Below are 14,958 nucleotides of genomic sequence, written 5' to 3'. Positions count from 1 at the left end.
GAGGAAGATCCCCACTGGCTTAACTCGTCTATAATTCTTTGAATCCTATTACAACTCTCTAAATCCTCCTAAGGCTCAGAGCCCTCAGTCCAGCAGCGGGAAGCAACGGTGGTGGTGGTTCTCTTTTAGGCCCCAAGAAGACACCCTAGCCCCTGGAGCCTCCCCTCGTCCCAACCACAGGCTGGCCCGAGTCCTGGGTTCACCAAGCCAGCCCCTCCCTTACTACACATACAGACTGTTCAGAGAGGACAATGTTCATCACGATGCTCAAAGCTGTGGAAATAGCACAGATGTGAGAAAAGGACACACTCCACGGGAAAGAAACCAGACAGGAAAAGACAAGGAACTGTCAAAAGACAAAGGCAAACACAACAGACCATAAGGTTCTTTACCTTACGTCCTTCCTCTAATAGCAATTAAGAGAACTGCAAATGATGCAAAGGAATGTTCCCTACCTTGAAGCACAGCACGTCTTCAGTGACTCGCCCTCCCTTCACACCCAGATGGACCCTTCCTTCCGGGGGAGCAGAGGCTACCAAGTGACCACACTCAGGGGCATCTTTCTGAGGAAGCAATTACTTGCTGGACACTTACCTAACCTACACTCTGCCCAAAGGTAAAATCAGCATTCGCAATGTTTAAATCCCCTCTCCTTTCTGGGCCTTGTTTCCACTTCTGAAAAATGGAGGAGGGAGGAACTTGGGCCAGGTAGTTTCCAAGTTTTCCAGCAGCATTAATTAGAACTAATATTCCATCATTGATTTCCATTTTGCAGGAGGAAGGGGTTTTTCGTTTGTTTGTTTAATGAGATACAAAAGAAAGTTTGTAATTATTTGCTGCTTTTGCCTGAAACTAGATCTCTGGGGTTCAAATCCCCATTCTACCAGTAACTCTGGGACATTGGGTAACTGTCTAACCTCTCTGTGCTTTGGAATTCTCATCAGAAAATAAGAATAGGAAGATGACCTTTCTTCACAGGAGTGTGGTTAAGACTAACTTAGTCAACATATGTAAAGTATGAAGTATTTAGAACTATGCTTGGAGCATGGTAAAAAAAATTAATTTCAGGGGCACCTGGGTGGCTCAGTGGGGTAAAGCCTCTGCCTTTGGCTCAGATCATGATCTCAGGGTCCTGGGATCGAGCCCCACATCAGGCTCTCTGCTCAGCAGGGAACCTGCTTCCCCCTCTCTCTCTGCCTGCCTCTCTACCTACTTGTGATCTCTCTCTCTCTGTGTCAAATAAATAAATAATTTTTTTTTAAAAAATTAATTTCAGCATAATTATTTTCAAAGTTATACAGACAGCTTTCCATTCAAAGGGAAAATTTATTTGGTATATTAGAATATACGGTGTGCTAGGACTAACACACACACACACACACACACATACATTTGGCTAGTGGACAGAACACCTGCGTTCTAGTGGTGACTCTGCCCCCAAACTAACCGCATACTATTGATGAACTACTTACTGCCCCTTCCTCGGCCTCCGTTGCTAGAGCAGACAGCACAAGGATTTCTCTGAAAGTATTCAGATCAGAGGTGATACACCAGGAGCCACAGTATTACTATGTGACCTCCAGTTTTAAACCACATGATGTTCCTTAAATATTTTAGTAATATTCAAAAATCAAACATTCATGTAATGAATTCGTGTAAAATCCAGATCTACTGGGTCTCTTAAAACGTCCAAAGTCAGATCAGCCCCGCTTCCTCGGCAGTGGTTCTTCAAGAGTGTGGGCTCTGGACCAGCAGCAGCAGCGGGGCATCCCCTAGAAACTCAGTAGGAATGCAAATTCTCAGGCTGGACCCCAGACCTCCTGAAGAAGCAGCTCTGGGAGCAGGGCAGGCCATCTACTTAAACAAGCAGGAGGCTGGTACACCATAAAACACAGCAGTGAGGAACGGCTGGTGGGCTGCCAGGCACAACGCCCCCCCTTTAGACAAGACGGGAGAGTGATGGCTGGCGGCCCCAGTGCACTGCCCACTCCACGGCATCCCTGATTCGGACACCAAGGACCAGCTGGCATTGCTCGAGCTACCCACCGCACTCACTGTCCTTACCGCCCCGTCCCTGGTGGGCTTTTGGCTCACCAGCCCTGATCTCGAGGGACCGCCCCTTCTGACAGCAGGGTGAGGGGTCCTTCCGCACGGTGCACAAGCAGGACTGCGTTGTTCCGAATCCCAAACAGAGCCCGTCTGGGTGCGGGGCTGCGCACACCAAGGGCACAGTTGAAAGAACAAACTGTTGAGTTTCCTTTATTAATCACAACACAATCCACACAAGCAGCTGCTATTAAGAACAGCTGCGGCTGCTAAAAGGGTGATCTTGAAGCAGCCTAGAAAGTGCTTACAAGTTGAATATCGAGACCAGGCACATGCAGACTTGCAGTCTATTGGCTGGGTTCCTCCCCACCGTGGGAGCCTCTCTCCTGACCAGAAATCCTACTGCCTCCAATATCCTGGGACGAAGTGGGGTGGGGGCAGGGGAGAAGGTTTTTAGAATTAGCATAATACAGAGAATTCGGGGTGAGCCTCAGAGGGCTGGAGTTGGATCCCACCTCAACCCTGCAGTAACTGTGAGTTACTTAACTTCTTTGGACCTTGGGTTTCTTCCTCTGTGAGAGGCAGAAACAACACCTACTTCAGAGGGTTGTTGTGAGCAGTCAAAATGAGATTAGGCACCTGGAAGTATTTTGTAGACTATGCAGGACAAGATACAAGTAAAGCCTTATTAGGATCCCATGAAAACTGCCGTTTGACCCATAAGTCATCTAAGATAGGACTCACTGTTTCCAGCCTGGGGCTATCAAGGGTGAAATCAGAAAATCACAAGACTACAAAGGCCTTTTGAAGACCTGTAATCCAACCTTTCTACATTGTCCTCCTCCCCCTAATCCCTGAACACTGTGAGCAAGTGCCTGGCCAAGGGTGGAGGTACCTGGAAAACCTCGACCTGCAGGAGTTCCTCATAGTCCAAAGTAGGCAGCCCATTCCCTCCACCTCAAGCGAAATCTGCACACAGACCACTTCTCCTTGGAGAGGCCAAGTCAGACTTGCTATCATTTAAACAGCAAATTTACCCCCACCTAAGGGTCTCTGGATATGTTCTGTCTACCTAGAATACTCCTAATTTACTTCGTCTTTGCTTCAGATGGTTGGCTCCTTCTCATCTTCCCATTTCAAATGTCTCTGCTTCACTCCAGCCTATCCAGTCACATTCTCTAGCATAACTTTCTGTGCTTCTTCAATAGTGCACGCCCCTGCTTATTTGCATACTGAAATCTTACAAAATCTCCCAGTGAACCCAAGTCCCGTGGAGGCTGTGTCCTTGCTTCTCTCATTCATCACTCTGCGCACTTACACAGTGCAGTAATGAACACGAGCACACAGTAGGCACTCCCAATTGTGTTGAATGAATTCACGAATGGATGCTTATACGATTCTACACACATTGTAGCTATACAAACGCTAGTTGGCAGAACCAGAAACGAAAACAAAACTTATACCACCTCCCATTACTGACTCAACTCACCAATACTAATCATGTCTTCTTGCATTGAGGGAAAAATACGAAAAATAAATAAATTGAACAACAGCTCCCCATGCTAGCTTTTTTCATAGCAGCACTGTACCTAGTTATCTGTCCCTTTATCTTGTGCAGAGGGCACTTATGAAAAGACACTTAGGTGAACAAAAAACCAAGTAGCTCTTTCCTAGAGACAGGGCCTCACATAACAGCATAATTACAGAAGTCCTTAAAGAGATCACACAGCGGCAAAGCATCACCCAGGTCCATTGTGAACACCATTACAGACCCTAAGAAGAGCTGGGCAAGGCCTAACAATCAGACCTGGAGAATGCAGACCTATGGGGCAAGTACTTACCCATCCCGATCTCAGCCAGGGTCACTTACTAGCTATCCTCGGCCCAAGGGGAGAGCAGAAAAGCCCAAAGGGTAATGAAAACTGCTACCCTTGCCCTTGTCTGGGAATCCAGACTCAGCTTGACAACCCATGGAAGACATCTAATGGTGGAAAAGCCCACTGGCTCTTTGCAGACCATGCGCTGTAGCAGAAGACACTAGAGATCTGGGTTGAGTCTTGTTCCATGACAACGTACTCCATGACCTCCAACTCATCACAGAGTCTCAAGCACCCCCACCTGTGAATGGAGGTTAATAGTTCCTACACTACTTCCGAAAAGCCTGTCCAGAGAATACCATTCCACATCAAATGCAAACATGATTATAATCTATAAAGCACTGCACAAAGCTAACTTATTATTACTGATGGCGAGGAACAGTGGTCTATAATAAAGAATTGTTGGAATTCAATTTCAGAGTAGGCATCTGGAAACTTGGAAGTTGCCTGATAAGCCTATAAAAAGCCTTCATGGGAAAGATGATTTATGCCCTCTCTGCACTTCATGAAGCCCCAAAGGTGGAACTTCCATGCAGGAGTTCCACGGGGACCCCCACTGGCTATGGAGGAAAAGTCAGGATCTACAGGAAAGGGGATATTCCCACAACTCACTGTTTGCTGTTCTTGGTCAAAAAGCTACAGCAATCTGGGTGGCTCAGTGGGTTAAGGTTCTGCTTTCTGCTCAGGTCATGATCTCAGGGTCCTGGGATTGAACCCCTGCATTGGGGTCTCTGCTCGGCAGGGAGCCTGCTTCCCCCTATCTGCCTGCCTCTCTGCCTACTTGTGATCTCTCTCTCTGTCAAATAAATAAAATCTTAAAAAAAAAAAAGTTACAGTAATCAGTTGGCACATATCTTAAATAGCCCTATGATAAGCCTTAAGGTTATTATTCCTGGAAGGGAGAAAAAACTAACAAATAAAAAGACTGGATCAAGATTTTCTTGACTCCAGAGAAGACCATTATGCTAGCATGGCTTTCCAGAAGGGAAAATTCTTAGAGACAATGTCAGAAAGTGCTCACTCCTGAAATTGAGGCTGAAATAAGAAGCTTCAGATAGAAAGGCTCTTTCAGAGTGAATCAAAGAACTTAACACTCTGTGAGCACCAACTGTGTACCCCACTGAGTGCTGGAAAGATAAATAAGCCTTAGATTCTTTAACCTAGCCCGGGGAAGAATGTGCTAAGGGCTATAAAAGGGGGAGATGGCAGGTGTTAGAAGAACACAGAAGCAAGGTAAATTTTTTTTCTCCTTGGAGAGTTATAGGAAAACTTCATGAGTCGAGTGGCCTTGGAATTGGAGCTGAAAAAGGCAAAGGAACCAGAGGTAAGGCGTCATTGCTTAGCAGCTAAAATGTCTCTGTGACAGAGTTTATCTTGACAGGCTGGTGAGGCCTATGGGCTTCTGCAAAAAGAACAGTATATTTAGATGAAAATGATAAAAGTACACAGGACTTTAAAGCAAATCAATATTAAAGCAAAAACACACATTTAAAAAGTACATTTGTGACAGAATACAAGTGATTCTTTACTACCGCATTACATGAAATTTTGCAGCAAGTCACCATCATTTTACAGCAGCAATAAACAACTTTTTGAGATACTGGCAAGAATTATAATGTAAACTGAAAATATCTGATTTCTAGCAAGAAACGGAAAAAAGATAGGTACTGCTAATACTCCTATGACTTAGTACCTCCTTTTATAATGGAAGGAAAGTACTATATTTCAGTTAGGGATTAATAAAAATAAAGCTGTCATTTTTCCCATTCAAGTTTACACAGTCCATGTTATTACTGCCATAGACCTAGGTTAAGAAGTTCTCATAGAGAAAACAGTCAGAGCAAAGGAAGGAAATGGGACATGGGTAAATTCTGTAACAGTCCAGAGCATGCAAAGATACAGCTAGGAGATGGCCCTGGAAGGCGGATAAAACCCTCAGGAATCAACAGTGTCAAGGTTCAACAATTATTAAATCAGATTATTAAATCGATTATTAAATCAGATTATGTGCTCTAAGTTCTGGAACAGTATCTTCTTTTGGAATAAGAAATGAATGAAAGAAGCTAGGAGAACATTTGTTTTAGATTAGAACTCCTTTTTCTAAAGCGTGGGAGATGACAGCATATCGATAAATTTACCAAGAGAAATCATGCATCCATATGATGTAAAACTGTGTGCACGTAAGTATGAGTGGGTTTACGTGTGTGTATAAACACAGATGTCTAGGGAGAAAAATGCATGTCAAAATATTAATAGTGATTCGAATGGGGGAATGATTTTGCTTTATTCTTTGTATTTTCTATAATTGGAAAATGGGCAAAAAGAAGTCCCAAAGAGGCTAGGAGACTTATTCTGGGCAACGCACATCCCACACAGTACAAAACAGAGCTGGTACTAGAACTCAGACATGTCCTTCGTTTGTCCCGCACAGAGATTTTCAGATTTAGAACTTAATGCACCCGAACACATGAGATGGCTATAATTATTCACCCCAACTTACATATTCAGAAATTGAGGCTCAGAATCTAAGTGACCTGCCCAAAGTCACACAGCAAATAACACGAACAGTGGGGGCCGGAATCCAGGGCTCCTTCCACTCCTGACAGCAGAGGAGTGTCTTTGTCAAAAGCAACGGTTTCATCAGCCTGACCCTGGTTAAGTCCTAGCTCTGCAACTTCCCTGCTGGTACACTTGGGAAGTTCCTGAGTTCTGCCCTGTAATTCTTTTTCCAAGGGTTATAGTGACAATTAAATGATACAATGTTGTAAAGACCTACAACAACCTCTGGTGCAGTCGCCATGCCTCCCTGCCTCTGTCCCAGGTGGAAGGACTCTGTTTCCAAGAACTAGGAGGCATGTCTGCTCATTCGGCTCAGCAGCCTGGTCCTAGGCTCCATGTCAACTGGAATCATATTCGTTGCGAAAAGGAGCAGTTCTGTTGGATGGGAAATGCACGGCATCAGGCCTAACACAGGACAGGATATCAGACTGCTGATCAGACAGTTTGGGGAGCTCCCAGAATTCGGATTCAATAGGTCTGAAAGGGGATCAGAGATTCCAAATTGATTAAAAACAAACAAAAAAAGAGCTGCAGGAGAGTCTAAAGAGCTAATATTCAATGACAAGTTCTCAGCTTGACAAGAGAGAATCTAATGTTTCTATGTAAGCAAAAGGGGGCCCAGTCTAATCATGAGCAATGCATTATCCGATGGGCAACAGAACAAGGCATTGTGGGAAGACCCAGAATCAACAGTTCTAGGATTCTTCTGTCAAGGGCGAAGGTCAACAATGCCCAGAACCACCAAGGAAGTATTGAGACCAACTGAACGAGCAGCAAAAATAAATATCCAGAGGGCTCTCCCTGCCCTAGATGCATAATACTGGAGTACACTTCAAATATGTTCTTGCCTGTTATTCAGATACAGCACATTAGTGACTAGAACTCTAAGGGGCTTACCAAGACTTGGAGGCCCACGAGGCAATGACAAAATAAATTCCCTCAATAAATACTGCTGGATAAATTCATTAAGAGAAAAATGGCATTCAAACAAGAGAAAGGCCGGGCCTCAAAACAGTCTACTCGGAAGACACAGAAAGTGCCTAAAAATATGGTAGGTCTAGCAACTCTCAGAAGCACCCCACTCTAGGATTTGGAGATGGCTAAGATGTATTTATGGACCTAAATGGACACAGAAGCCAGCAAACTGCTTTCAGGGAAGTTGTAGGCAAAGGAGAAGAGGGAAGGGTCTCCAAGGGCCTATATGAATTTCTCCAAGTTTCTGCTCACTATGCTGTCCTTGGGACCCTGCATCTTGTTCGGCCACCAGTACAACATTCAGTAAATATTTGTTGAATGCAGAGGCATGGGAATACTTATCTGCACAAATTTTTGGAAGAAAATGACAAACACTGATGGATTTATGCAAAGTGGTTAGCACAATGGCCAGAGCACGGTAGGAGGTTAACAAAGGGCAGTGCAAGGTAGAATTAGCCATGACTTCCAGGGCCGGAGCCCATATTCTCTTAGGCTGCCTCTAGTGGTACTCCCCAGTTCTTTCTGAAACCAACCTACAAAAGTAATCCCAGCCTAAATTCACTAGATTTTCTAATAATGCCCATTTCTTTAAATAAATAATAAAATCATGTATACATTCCTTTTCAGTTTACAAAGCTACCCATGTTTAATAGATGAAAAAACTAGGATCACACAACTGGCAAAGCAGCAGACTAGGACTAGAACCACAGATTTCCACATTTTATTAGAATGACCATTTTCTCAACTAGAAATTCAAACAAGTGCTTTTATTATGGAATAAAATACTTGAACTCGGGTTGTTCCAGAAATCAGCTCAGATGCTGCCTGGATCACTCTAACAGTGATCGCTGAAATCAGAGACAAAATCCTGAAAGAAGAGGTAGCATTTTTTTTTTTTTTTTTTAACCAAAGCCCGTCCTTGGATGTAATGCATTTATTCTTAATAGTTTCTCAAGTAGAAGAGGAGGAACATGCCTGAGAGGCAGGGTATTGTGAGTTTGAGCAACATCTGTATTTTATTAGCCCTGAGACCCTGGGAGGGCCTTAACCCCAGGAAATTTCAATATCCTCATCTGTTTAATGGGAAAGTAATACCTACTTCTAAGACCATGCAAAGTTCTTGGCACTAAGAAGGCAATCATAAATAAGAGCTGTCCTAATAACTATGCCATGGTATCTACCATTTGGACTATAGGATAAGTGACTGCTTGTCTCCTCCCTGGCTTCTAGTTTCTGCCTAGCTCCTGTTGTGCATCTGTCCAATGGGGACACAACCAGGCTCCCTCTAACCTCGCAAGGGAATGAAGATAACAAAAGAGCTGGCAGAGACATTATGCAAATACCAAATATTATTAAAACATTAATGAACTCTGGCAATTTCCCTGAATTTTGATAAATGGTGTTTATTATGCACTGCCAGCCTCTCACACAATCTGGGCTCTCAAATATTAACTAGATAATAACAGCAATCAGTCTCCTAAAAGACCAAGGTATAGAGAAATAAAGAGTGAGTCTAGATGTTTCCAGCCAACATCCGCCTCAAAGGAATCAGAATATCTGTACAAACACAGAACGTCAGGACAGATCACAGTGACCACCGACAGCCTCAGACCAACCCACAGCCTATCCAGAACTCTGCTTTGATAGAACAATGGACTTTCTTGGGGCTGACAGGTCACTGGTGATGACAACTGTCTACCATCAATTTATACTCTTCTGCACAAAGTTGCTTCCAAAGTAGACCCTACAAAAAAAGGCCTGAGAACAAGCCTTTGGTCCAGACTAACAATTTTATACAGAGAAAATAGCTGCTCCCCACCACCCCAGCCGCCTGAAAACAGAGGTAGCGTTCTCCACAGCTCCATTAAAGGGCTTCCACCAAATGCCTCTACCATTTCACTCCATGCGAGGGGATAATGTTTTTAAGCTGCAGACAGTCCTCAGGTACACACAGCTCAGACAGAGGAAGAACAAAGCCAAGATGAGTTGTGCCTCCCTGCCCCCCAAAAACCTCCCAGAAATGAGGGCCTGGTGCCACCCCAGTGACACCTTAACAAGCTGAGGGTCATTAAGACACCTCATTTGCATATTCATGAAAGACTCAAGGCTGTGGCAAGTGAAACAAAGTGCACAAAAAGAGATTTTGTTTTTTAAGCCAAGCGAAAATCCGCTTTAGAAAAAGTAAATCCACACGGGGACCCTAGCTGTCGCCAAACCTTCACTTGTCTAGAGCAGCCAGCACCTCATTAAAGGAAGGCAGGGAACTCACTAATGAATGCAGCACCACACACAGGCAAAGCCCATTTTGCCATCTGCCTTCTAGTGTCCAGAGGGGCAAAAGGCTTAAATGACACTCTCCTGAATTTTCTCTCCTGCAGGTGGAAATATCAAATTCCCAGGGGGACAAGAAAGCCTTCTCTCACAAGGTCAACTGGATAAAAAGGGATAGAAGGTAATTTAGCTTACCTGTCAACATAATACCTCTGGTGACATCAAACGCAGGTATACATTAAGCACCCTGGAATAATTCACCCTTCATATGTGGGTGAAGGTTTGGCTCAATCAGTGTCTCAGTCATGGGGTTAGCATAGAAGTTCCTAATGAGCTGGGTATCTAAACTTACTCCTCCTCCCCTCCCCTCCCATTTTCTGTTGCATGATTATCCTGTGTGATGGTGACCCAGAACCTTTCTCTAGAAAACCACCTAGAGCAGAAGACACCAGACCTGATGCAGGGGGCTGTAACAACACAATGGCAGACTTCCATTATTTATGTCAAAGAGGAAGGCCATGATTAAGCAACTGAAATCACTGCCCTGAGCCTTCTCTGCGTATCCCCACCCTTCTGCCAATCACTGTACCGGTTTTCAGATCTGTAAGCTCACTCCCACCAGGTTTGGGAGTTGTTTAAACAACAACAACAAAACATTTAATTCATACAGACGGTTGAATGGCAGAGTAGCTCAGAAGAGAGCTTTTCAACCCCATACAGAATTTAGGACAACTTGGGCAGTGTGGAGCAAAAGGTAAAATCCAGCCCCAAGTTTTCACATACTTTTTCCAACTTCCCAAAGCATTACTATTACCGGCCCCCAAACGTTCAATCTGTAAAACCCGCGACTTGGACTAGGGCTTCGGGGAGGAAGAAAACCCAGAGGAAAGAAGGTAGCCTAACGGCAGAACGAGCAACGACCAACAGCCGGCTGTAATCCAAGTAAACTGTAGCATGAAAGCAAAAAAATTCTGTCTTCCTCTGGGGTCAAAGCCCTTTTTCAAAAAAATTTTCCACGACCTGGAAAACTGGCTGAGGATGGATTTGTAGAGGGCACAGAGCCGCGTGTTAGGACAGCTCCACACTCGAATCTCAGTTCTGAGCAACGTTAACGGTCAGGCCACGTACTGCATGCCCCCAGGGTTGCACTAGTGGAGCCGCAAGCTACGTGGGAGGGAGGCTCCCAGCAGCGGACACTCCTTCTACACCCCAGTAGCAATCATTCGAAGGACAGACACTTGCGGAGGGGGTGGGCTCCAGGTCTGCTTAATTATTTCCCTTTACACACCATCCGACAATCTGTTGCAGGACCTGTAGGTGCCGGGCTCGGGGGTGGGAGTGGCGCCGTTATTCTATCCCCCCCGGCGTCTCCGGGATTCGAAACTCAGGGCGCCTCCCCCGGCCGGCGCATGGACAATACACAAAGAGGAGGAGCTCGGCGCTTCTTGGGGTCCGAGCTCTCAGGCTGGTCATTTTCGAGCTGGGAATCAGAAATTCCGAGCTCAGCGAGAGCCCTGGAAAAGCACAGGAAAAGCTTCCGAGCGCTTCAAAGGGAAGTCGATTTGCAAATCAAAGTTGCACGAACTCCGGGCGCCCAGCCTACTCGAGCGGGTTACTAGGGAACACCCAACAAGTTTGGTCACCGGGGGCTTGGCATGACAGCGCCGCGCCGCAAGACTAGAGAAGCAACTTGTCGCTCGGGCGCGGAGCCAGAGCCCCGAACTGTCTCCGCGCCCCAAGCTCCGGACGGGACCCGACACTCGGAGCTCATCGGAAGGCGCAGGTCCGAACCTCCGCAGCCAAACCCCTGCATCGAAAGGCGCCTCGGGGTCTCACCTGAACCGCGCCGCTTCCAGGGGCTTCCCTCCGACAGTGAGATGTTTCGCCACGAACACTTCAGCAGTTTACAAGCCCCCCGGCCGGTGAGAAATTAACAAAAGAGCCAGCGAACGGGGGTAAAAGGACCCGGCGCAAAGTATACTAAAGAAGGGAGCTCCGCTTGCGGCGGAGAAAGAAGGGGAGGCGGACCAGGGATGGGTTCTACCACAGGCACCCGGCTCCGGGAAGGAAACCAAGAAGGAAAGAGAGCACGAGAAGGGGGAATGGGTTCTCTACCCCGCTTCCCATCACACACACACACACACACACACACACACACACACACACACACACACACCTCCCCCTTTTTCCTTCTTACCCAGCATGGAAAAGATGAAATCCTTGGCTGTGTGAATCTCCAGCGCTCTCTGGTCGTCGTATTCCCGCTGGTCGTGCTTCGTGAATTCTTGGATGAGTTTGTTCAATTCCTCCACCCGAGCTCCTGACCTGAAATCCAGCTCCGGGAACGCTGGCTTGTTGTTACAGCCCAGGGAGGCTGCCTTGCTGGCGGTGGGAGCCGCCATCTTCATGCAAAACGCGCCGAGTAGCAGCTCCGCGGCGGCGGCGGCACCCACCCCCGCCCCCCACCCCGCCCCCCCCGGGCCTCCTCCCCTAGCCGGCTCCCTGGCTGCGGCCCCGGCCCGTGGGCGGGCTGGCAGGCGGGCGGGCGTCTAGGCGGGCGGTCCCGGCTCGGTGCGCCCCGGGCGTCCCGGCTTCGGCAGCAGCTGACTGCAGCGAGGGTGCGTGTGTGGCCCCGACACCCTTCCCTGCGGCCCCACACCGGCCTGGATGCTGCAGGTCCCTGTCCTCCCCTGGCCCTAGCCGGCCGCGGCGACAGCGGTCGTGGAGCCTACCGGAGCCTCCCTCCGAGCGAGGAAAGTGAAGTGGAAACAATGTGAAATTCACCAGCTCTGAAATCAACAAGCTGCCGGCTCCGCGGTTACGGAGCCAGCACCAGCGTCCCCATTTAAAGGGACAGCGCACCCAGTGGAAAGAAAAATAAATAAATGACAGAGGTCTGCGCGCCTATGCCACTTGCCAATCTGTACTCGGGCAGACGGGCGAGTTGTGGACGTATTCTTTCTCAACCTCCACCCCCTTTGGGGGCAGGGCTTGCCAAGCTCATTCAAGGAGACGGGAGTCTTTCTCTGTCTGATTTTAAGGGCGGTGTTCTGAGCGAGGGCATCTCTACGGGGAGCGTTTCCATCTCAAAAACTCCCAGTGCCTCAGATGGTGAAGGAACCTGCCTTAAGAAATATGAAACCAATCTTCTGACCTTTTCTGCATAGATTGCCAAACATGATAGAATTAAGCATATCAAAAATAGTGCCCACCACGTGCCATATAGATACTCCCATTAAGCACTACAATATCCCTATCTTTGCCCTAGGTAATGAATTTTCCTGGATAACACCTTGTTCAACTTAACATATAATGAGTTAATGAGGCACAGCCTGCTCTTTAGAAAAACTGAAGTGTGGTTGAGGGGTATGCGGGAACAGAATGAATTGCCCCAGGTTCACAATGAATGTTGAATGTCCAGATGAGAATTCTCTCATTCGCCAAATCCCATTTGAGCACCCACCATCTGCCAGGCAGAGTGCCAGAATCTGGGTGGATGGACAGGAATAAGATAAAGGATTTCTTGCAATGGAGTTATACTTATTTGACCCGGTAGTTTCCATCTGAGTCATGGTCCTTTTAGAATAGGATCTTACAGATGTTTTTCGTGTTTATGATGTTTCTGAGGCAAACATTTAGAAGGCGTGTTGCTTCTCAGAAACTAGTTATCTTCCTAATTCTCTAAAATCCATCTCTTCTCTATTCCACAGTCCCCTATTCAGATAGGAGCTTTTTCATTTTCTCACGAGTTCTCACTGCCAAGAATACAAACTGTTTTGTTAGTCCAGGTTCTGCTATGCCCTTCCCCATAAAATGGAGATGGTAATTCCTATCTCAGAAATTGTTTAATGATTAGGTAAAATAAAGTGGGTCAATTTCTGACACAATAAGCAATTAATTAAATGCTAGCTGCTATTACTGTTGTTATAAAATTAATTCTTTCCCTTCTCCAACCTGTTCTCCATGTTGTTGCCGGGAGTGATGTTTACAAAACACAGATCTGGCCACTGACATTACCTTGGAATTTCTCTCCCCTCCTTACTCTCTTCTCAACCTTACACCAAAGCCAATTCCATACCTGCCGCCCCCCACCCCAAAGCCTTCCCCGACCCCTCCCCAACCCGGTGGCAAAGTCCCCTCCTTAGGACCTCCACTGCACCCTTTCAGAACTTTCAGATGACACTGATGAATTTTGACCTTGCTTTATCACTGTTAATGCACATTTCAAACTATGAGATTCTTTAGGATAAGAATTACATCATATCCATCTTCATGTTTCCAATGGCATTTAGCCCTGTGGGAAGGTCCTCAAAGTTTCTTGATTCAAGTAATGAATGAAGAACTTTGACAGAACCAGTTAATTTCCTTTGGTTTCCTTCTCCTTGAAACAAGCTCACCCACTCATATTGGGTGCAATGCATATTAAAAAGGATGCATGCCCAGATAAATGCTGGCTTTTGCAGGTCTGCTATGCTGCCCTGACTGACTTCTCATCTGAGACGGTTATTACCATTACCTGGGCAGTGGTATAAACTGTGCGAGTGATTGGATCTCCAGCACAAATCGATCCGCTCCCATCTGTCAGTGTTTCTCTCATGATCAATGGTAGGCATCTGTGAGTCAGCTGACTGTGGTACAGTCAGTCATTCCATAGATAGGAAAGATCCTAGTGCACCCATGCAAGTAAAAACCTCCAACCTACATAGCAACAGTTTGAAATAATCCCGGCAAAAAGTCAAGACACTTGTTTTTCATTCATTTCCAAAAGCATAAACAAGGCATTGCTCTTTTCTTGTTTCTTTTCTTCTGATACTTCTATTCACAGAGAGAAAACAGGTTGCTAGCAGAAATTGCTCTGAGTCTTAGCCCTGGGCCTTGGGTGTTTTGAATGAGTGAGTCAATAATTGGTCTCTCAGTTCTTCAGCACTGTCTGTTCTATTTTACATGAGCCAGATCAGAATTCTATGAATCACTGACCTTTAATGAGCCTATATGTTTAGAGGATGTCCTGAAGAGAAAATGAATACCTTTTATATGATCTTATAGAACTCTGATAACATGGTATAAATATCTCTTGTCGAGTTGGCAAAATAAGAAAGAGGATCAAGATTCATAATTTCCGGGACGCCTGGGTGGCTCAGTTGGTTAAGCAGCTGCCTTCGGCTCAGGTCATGATCCCGGCGTCCTGGGATCGAGTCTCACATCGGGCTCCTTGCCCTCCGCAGGGAGC

At 46.2% G+C, this 14,958-nt stretch overlaps 1 protein-coding gene across 1 annotated transcript in view; it reads right to left on the bottom strand.

Moving 5' to 3' along the window:
- MB21D2 (Mab-21 domain containing 2) overlaps nucleotides 1-12,644 on the bottom strand; it is a 112,039-nt gene extending 99,395 nt beyond the window's left edge. The window contains exon 1 of the mRNA XM_032337756.1: nucleotides 11,926-12,644. Coding sequence (XP_032193647.1) covers nucleotides 11,926-12,136 — 211 coding nt within the window. The 5' untranslated portion in view covers nucleotides 12,137-12,644. The remainder of the gene's footprint in view (nucleotides 1-11,925) is intronic.
- Between the last annotated feature and the right edge of the window lie 2,314 nt (nucleotides 12,645-14,958).

The sequence above is a fragment of the Mustela erminea genome, chromosome 1 (genome assembly GCF_009829155.1).
Source record: "Mustela erminea isolate mMusErm1 chromosome 1, mMusErm1.Pri, whole genome shotgun sequence".
Taxonomy (NCBI): Eukaryota; Metazoa; Chordata; class Mammalia; order Carnivora; family Mustelidae; genus Mustela; species Mustela erminea.
The sequence above is the reverse complement of the archived record's forward strand: the minus strand, read 5'-3'. Positions and strand labels throughout refer to the sequence as shown.